At 42.7% G+C, this 7,943-nt stretch overlaps 1 protein-coding gene across 1 annotated transcript; it reads right to left on the reverse strand.

The window, feature by feature from the left end:
• Nucleotides 1-798: 798 nt before the first annotated feature.
• On the reverse strand, nucleotides 799-5,436 carry LOC143274655 (uncharacterized). Its single transcript, XM_076578528.1, has 4 exons — nucleotides 5,284-5,436; nucleotides 2,724-3,066; nucleotides 890-1,143; nucleotides 799-804 (listed from the first exon to the last, which is right to left on the reverse strand). The coding sequence occupies exons 1-4, from the start codon at nucleotides 5,434-5,436 to the stop codon at nucleotides 799-801; spliced, it is 756 nt and encodes a 251-aa protein (XP_076434643.1).
• Nucleotides 5,437-7,943: the final 2,507 nt, after the last annotated feature.

Consider the following 7,943-nt stretch of genomic DNA (forward strand, 5'->3'; position numbering starts at 1 on the left):
AATCGGTACATTCTGCCAAGTCAACAAATGTGTAAACACTAATATGTGTGAACTTGCAAACATACATCATTAATGCCTAGAAATGATTTCGTATGTTACATAAAACAAGTGACAAGCCTTCATGGCCCTTGCATGCTTCCTGCTGAATCAAAAACGAAACAAATGCAAGGGTGAGTGTGCATGTGGGGATCTGGGGTAGGGAGAGTGATGTTACCAGCAATTATATATGGATCCAAATCTTATTTTTGGTCATCAAATGTTGTACCGATGTTCACTTGAAAAACTGCATACATTGAGAAAAATCATACTTGTAGGCAGTTCTGACTTTCTCAAACTAGGGGAAACCTGAGGAAACAACAGAATTTTCCAATGATATATCCGGCCATTCCCAAATGAAGTAAAATGCTTCGTTTTAGTATCCAGAATATTTGCAACCCTGACATGATGGCCCATAAGACAGAAAAGGTTTGAGAAATCTCATGAGTCATCCTTAAAATAAGGGAGAAAAACAGAGGGGTAGTATGGGAGAACAGAGAAAAGACAAATACAAGTACTTACGTCTGAACCTTTCCACAAAAGTGATCGCTTCTGTATCCTTTCCGCGATCTCAGCGAGGTCGTTGGTGTCTTCATTGTAGATGCTTGGGATTTTCACACCCCATTTTGCCTCCACCTGGTGGAAATAGAACAAAAACCTTCACAGTTAACCTGGGCAATGATTCCGTTGTTATCTGTACCAGTTCTAAAATGATCAAACTGATCATATCAGGCAGGTAAGTTTTACAGATTGGACAGGTACTCAATTCTACAACAAAATTTTCCATCAGTTCAGATCTAACAATCTACTGTAAAACATTTATAAACTGAAAATAAAACCCAGAAAAAAGTACCTGTTCTTTAGTTCTTCCAGTGTTCTCAAGGGTCACTTTTTGATTGAGCGCTTTCTGCTCTGCAGTCAAACAGCCTGGCTGGCCAGGCAAATACTGTGAGGACTGTTGGAGCACTTGTACATGGTTGATCAGGGTCTGGCTCAGCCCCCCAGACCCCATCACTCCTGTGCCTGCAGACACTGTGGCCACACTGCTGGTCACCTGGGAAGACATCAGTGACGGCAGCTGGCTTTTTCCTGTAAACAAACCATAAACTGCATGCAACATGTCACATCACTGGGACAAACTTTTTCTCAAGGAATAAAAATCATTCACAATAATGGATCAAATTTTTTCTTTACAGCAGAAGGTGCCACAACAACCTTGAAAATATACGAAGTGGATCATTGCAGGGCCGAGTTCTTATATTACAGGAAAATCGGCGACCCGATCATGTGTCTTCATACGTCAATAACTTCATCGTTACTACAGACCGTCTTCTTCCATTGTAAAACGTCAACCTGCACAACTGTGCTGCAGGCAGGCCGCCACTGAGCAAGCAGTGAGTTAGGCTGTCCTTACAGGTGTCAAGTTTCCAGGCTGGATACCATCTATCCAGGGTGGAAAGCCGGCCTTGATAGCTTTCCTGGCACCTTATTCAAACAATTAGAATGGTCTCTAATCCAGCGATATGTCCCCCCCAAAACACACCCTGCAGCCGCCCAGTCAGATTCACGCTCTGTCACGTGATTAGCTTCCCGGCCTTGGCATCATGACCCACGGTGTGTATTAGACCTGCTCTGACTCAGTAATACAATTCACAGCGCATGGTATTCCTGCCTTCAAAGTACACAGAGCAACGAACACCGTGACTGACAAGTGTGACCATGACTAAATCCTACAGAGCAGAGCTATCAAGACGCGGACGGACTGAAGAAATGCAGGGCTGGTTTTGCATGCATCGCTGTGTACATGACCTACTGACCCGGATACATGCACTCAGGGCGAGGTGACGGGGTCAGGGGTCAAGTTCAAGGAAAAGCACGCGACTCTCCACTTGTGAAGAAGGGGTATTCGTGGCGATATTGAAACGATGGTGATTGTGAAAGTCTCCTTATTTTTCTTCTTCTTTATTTCCTTTGGCAAATGAGAATCAGCATGATTACTGTAATAATCGCTAGCTATCGCTGCCATTGTACGATACGTAAATAACCTGTCCACGCATAATGAAGCATCACGTGAAACGTGAAGACAACCACCTCAGAATGAGACTTTCCAAACTGACCTTCCAATATGTGCAGAGCACGATATCTGGTGACAAACTAACCAACATTCATTGCATTTACGTCTGAGCTAACATTGATTGCATTTACGTCTGAGCCAAGCTTTAGGTAGACTGGCAGTGTAAAGGATTAATCATTTTTAAACTGTTCATGAAGTGAACTCAAATATTGGTTATACTCAAATATGTTTTGGATGGAATTGCACTGGACGATTAAGTGAAATTTCTCTCCTTGGATCGTTACTTAAAATATTTTATATTTCTGTATTCAGGATATTCAAAATAAACACATGGTCAAAAAGTCATATGTATAAATCATTTCAGAAAACTGCTCTTTGTAAATTATTGACCTCTTAAGATAATCTGTTTTCTGCCTTTTTTCAGTCTAACATCATCATCTTAGATGAACAGATTATAAACAAAGAAGCGAACTGTTTTCTGCTACCTGAACAGAGGTACTATTTAAAAAAAATCAAAATCAAAATCCATACCCACGAGGCTCTCCAGAATTACTTTTCATCATGTCTTCAGCATTGGTTAAGTGTTTATGATCACAACAGTAACAACACCTACCTGCACGTTTTACCCCTGTGAGATAAATCACAGGGGGCCTGTTACCCCCAGTCTCTGAAGCAGTGGTGGTTGCGGGAGGGTTGGACGTCTCCTCGGGTTTGGAGCTGGTGCTGGGCCGTGGGGAGGGGCTTCTCTTTCGATCAGAATGACGGGTCCTGTGACCCGGGGATCGGGAATGACGGCGGTGTCTGCGACCTGTGGATGAGTGACGGTGTCTGCGACTGTCACGAGAAGGACTGTGGCGCCGACGATGGCTGTCTCTTCGTCGTCTCTCCCTGGAATGGTGCCGGGTGCGCCTGTCTCTAGATCGTGATCGAGAACGGCTGTGACGCCCTGAGCTTGTCTGGAACAAATCAGAGACGGTTGACAGTTTCAGTTTCCAGGAAGTGTCACAGTGTGCAGGCTGATTACACTGCACTGCATCTTCTTAGACAACAACAACAAAGGGTGGGGGAAGGGATGGAATCAGAGGGAGGGTGGATGGGGTGGGGAGCAGAAGCCTGACCTGCGCACAGACCAAATGCTCTGGACAGCCATTGACAGTCTACAATAGGTATCTGCTGCTCGACTGCATTATTTCCTCCCTCTTTAATATGCATTTGATTTCACTTCGAAGTGACGCCGATCGACACAATAGTGTTACCACAAGTGAAAACTGAACCACACTTTCATTATTTCACCCAACTTACAGACAGAAATATTCCGCAAAAGACAAAACGAAACAAAAAATATAAGGAATTACACTTTTATCGGAGGACTTGTGTAGTCATCTACGTCAAAGTTTCTATATAAAAAAAGAAAAAAAAGAAGTTACTGTGAAAATAAAACCACTGAGCTATAAACAGAAACCGATGGACAGCTTGGCACCAATGTGATAGTCGATACTCAAAAAGGCCGATGCGCCCTTGCGTCCATATAATTTTTGACTCACTTGTGTAAACAAAGTGAGTCTATGTTTTAACCCGGTGTTCGGTTGTCTGTGTGTGTGTGTGTGTGTGTGTGTGTGTGTGTGTGTGTCTGTGTGTCCGTGGTAAACTTTAACATTGACATTTTCTCTGCAACTACTTTGTCAGTTGACACCAAATTTGGCATAAAAATAGGAAAAATCCAGTTCTTTCCAGTCATCTTGTTTAAAACAATATTGCGCTTCTGGGATTGGCACAAAAAAATAAAGAATGAAGCCTAATTATATGCAAACTGCATTTACTTTTATATTTATATTTTTTTGTATTCTCTAAACTTGGCACTTTGATCCGATATTCGACCTAACAGCTAGAGCAGTCATTATTATCATTTTTTGTTCAAACAGGAACTTCTTTTGCTAAGCATGGAATTTTTATTTATTTTGCAAACGTTTTGGTTCAGATAGTAAAAAGGGGAAATGACTCTGTAATGCTAGTGGAGTTAATTTGCTTTAAACTGATCTTTCTCATCTTAAACATTACATTTTGAAACAAGAGAGGCAAGGCCTTCAAGACTCACTTGTGATGCACTTTTTTAAAAAAATCCAAGCTTTTTATGTATTGAGTATAATTTCAGAATGTAATGTTTAAGATGAGAAAGATCAGTTTAAAGCAAACTAAGTTCCCCAGCAGAGTAATTTCCCTTGTTCTGCTATCTTCACCAAAACGTTTGCAATAAATAAAACTTCCATGCTTAGCAAAAGAAATTCCTGTTTGAACAAAAAATGATAATAATGACAGATCCTTTGTTGGGTCGAATATCAGATCAAAGTGCCAAGTTTAGAGAATACAAAAAATATAAATATAACAGTAAATGCATTATACTCAATACATAAAAACTTGGATTTTTTTAAAAAGTGTATCACAAGTGAGTCTTGAAGGTCTTGCCTTTCTTGTTTGATTTGTTGATTGATATGGATAATTCACTGTACCTGTCCTCAGTGATAGATCAATCTCTAATTGTTTTCCACACAGTCATTTTTACAACAGGCTGCCTACCTGGATGGAACCACCTGAAAGCTGTCATTAGACGCTCTTCGTTCGTTTCCTGTGTCATTCACTCAGGTGTCAGTCACGAGCAGACACACATGTGCATTAGAATAGATCTTTACTACAAAATCATGCCACTTAGAACATTTCTTATTGCCATGGGTTCCTTTCAGTGTATTCCCACGGTTTAACCAATCGTCTCATCTGAATGACAGGCTGAAGCATCCAGACCACACACTCGAGGCCAAATGGAAGGGGAGAAAATTCTGCTAAGTGTGAGATTTGATCCTGAACACTCAGATCGTCTCTCAGTCCACATGGTCTGAAGAATTTCTGGTTCTTATTACGTCAGGTTTGGAGCTGCTGCTGGGCTGTGGGCTGTCCCTTCCTGGCCTCTCCATAGCTCTAGATCGTAATTGAGAACGTCTGTGACGCCCTGACATTCTCTGGAACAAATCAGAGACGGTTGACAGTTTCAGTTTCCAAGAAGTGTCAAAGTGTGCAGGCTGATTACACTGCACTGCATCTTCTTAGACAACAACAACAAAGGGTGGGGGAAGGGATGGAATCAGAGGGAGGGTGGATGGGGTGAAGAGCAGAAGCCTGACCTGTCTGCGACCTGTGGATGAGTGACGGTGTCTGCGACTGTCACGAGGACTGTTGCGCCGACGATGGCTGTCTCTTCGTCGTCTCTCCATGGATTCGTGCCGGGTGCGCCTGTCTCTAGATCGTGATCGAGAATGGCTGTTACGCCCTGACATTCTCTGGAACAAATCAGAGACGGTTGACAGTTTCAGTTTCGAGGAAGTGTCACAGTGTGCAGGCTGATTACACTGCACTGCATCTTCTTAGACAACAACAACAAAGGGTGGGGGAAGGGATGGAATCAGAGGGAGGGTGGATGGGGTGGGGAGCAGAAGCCTGACCTGCGCACAGACCAAATGCTCTGGACAGCCATTGACAGTCTACAATAGGTATCTGCTGCTCGACTGACTGATTATTTTTCGTTTTGATATTATTTGATTTCAGTTCGATGTACGCCTGTCCACATTACTGTCAGCGAAAACTGAACCACACTTTCAGTTTCACGCAACTTTGAGCGCAATATTCCACAAAATACAAAAAAAAAAAAAAAAAAAAAAAAAAAAACCCAACCCTAAAGCATAATGATTTTCTCTCATTGGAAGACTTGTGTGGTCATCTATGACAAAGTTTCTAAAAAGAAAACACACACCCACAAAAAAAACAACAAAAACCCACACATACCAAGTTCCTGTGAAAATAAAACCACTGAGCTATAAACAGAAACTGACGGATGGATTCGCACCAATGTGATCGGCAATCCTCAAAATGGCCGACGAGCCCTTGCGTCCATATAATTTTTCGATTTGTTGATTGACTGATATGGATAATTCACAGTACCTGTCCTTGGTGAGAGATCCATACGTTTTCCACATAGGCTGCCTACCTGGATAGAACCGACTGAAAGCTCATATTAGGTGCTCATCGTTCGTTTCCCGCTGTGTCATTCATGTATATAAGAGTGGAATTTTATTGCAAAATTTTCCAGGGACAGTTCTTATTGCCATGGGTTCCTTTCAGTGTATTCACATAATTTAGCCAATCGTCTCATTTGAATGACAGGCTGAAGTGTCTAGACCACACACTCGAGGTCAAATGGAAGGGGAGAAAATTCTGCCAAGTGTGAGATTCGATCCCGAACACTCAGATTGTCTCGCCACCTAGACGGACCACTCAATCCACATGGTCGGAAGAATTTCTGGTCCTTATTACCTTAACCATTATAATTAGTGTCATGAAACGTCATGTGTGGTATACTGAGGTGTTATGTAGACCAACATTGTATAAGGCTGTGAAAATTGTGTGCTGAAAAACTGGAATTACAGGATGCTATTTGTATTTGTATTTCTTTTTATCACAACATATTTCTCTGTGAAATTTGGGCTGCTCTCCCCAGGGAGAGCGCGTCACTACACAACAGCGCCACCCTTTTTTTAAATAAAAAAAAAATTTCCTGCGTGCAGTTTTGTTTTTCCTATCGAAGTGGATTTTTCCACAGAATTTTGCCAGGAACAACCCTTTTGTTGCGGTGGGTTCTTTTACGTGCGCTAAGTGCATGCTGCACATGGGACCTCTGTTTATCGTCTCATCCGAATGACTAGCGTCCAGACCACCACTCGAGGTCTAGTGGAGGGGGAGAAAATATCGGCGGCTCAGCCGTGATTCGAACCAGCGCGCTCACTGAGATTCTCTCGCTTAGGCGGACGCGTTACCTCCAGGCCATCACTCCACATTTAACAGGCTTTGTGTGTATGACACTTTTGTTCGGTCTCTCATTCATCTACTAGTTTTTTTCCCTCTTTCATTAACAAAAGGGTGAACACAGCTCTTCCGCTGTCATTGCTAGGAGTTTCATTCGTCAAATGAAGGGTCTGTTGTGCTCGTGGAAGAACATTGCTTGAAAGGCACGGGCAATAACCCGTGTCGGCATGGGGCGGTGTATCGAGCAGTTACCTCCCTTACACTACACACGCTGTCACCCTTTGTTTCTCACTGTGTGACTTGTCCCTCACTTTTCAACCACTCTCCTCTTCCCCCGTCATGATTCAGTGTCTGTTTGGTTACAACAAAACACGCTTTGGTACTACAACACAATGCGAAAAGGAACCAGATACGCACGCTGGTGCACCTGCTCACACACACACACACACACACACACACACACACACACATACACAGACTTTGCACCGCCACAATACAGACATCTACCTATATGCACATACCTATATCTACCTCTCTCTCTATATATATATAACGTGACTGCATGGCAACTCTCACTTACAAATCTTGTTAAAAGACACTCATTTTGATTTTCCAGGCAAACCTGGGAGTAAAAGGTGGGAGTGGGTTCGATCTCAAACTCTCACAGACCCTCTATATTGGCAGCGGTAACCGGTCGTTTCGCCCCATTGTCACTTCGGGGTCATGTCTTTGTCCAGTTCACGCCATTGCTAGCTGAACGTCTTTACCATTCTACCACCTTCCTCCCTGAATACGAAGTAACAATTATTAACTGGTAGATACCCCTCCTCTCCTCGTTTAGAGCTGCCAACAATGCACGAAACCTTCCTAGTATTGATAACGACTATTATCCTTAAAAAAAAAAAAAGAAAGAAAAAAAAAAGCAACGTGTGTAAGAAACGTCTGATCAGCAACCCCCCCCCCCTCCACCCCCCAAAAAAAACAA

This window comes from Babylonia areolata, chromosome 29 (assembly GCF_041734735.1).
Source record: "Babylonia areolata isolate BAREFJ2019XMU chromosome 29, ASM4173473v1, whole genome shotgun sequence".
In the NCBI taxonomy this organism is placed as follows: Eukaryota; Metazoa; Mollusca; class Gastropoda; order Neogastropoda; family Buccinidae; genus Babylonia; species Babylonia areolata.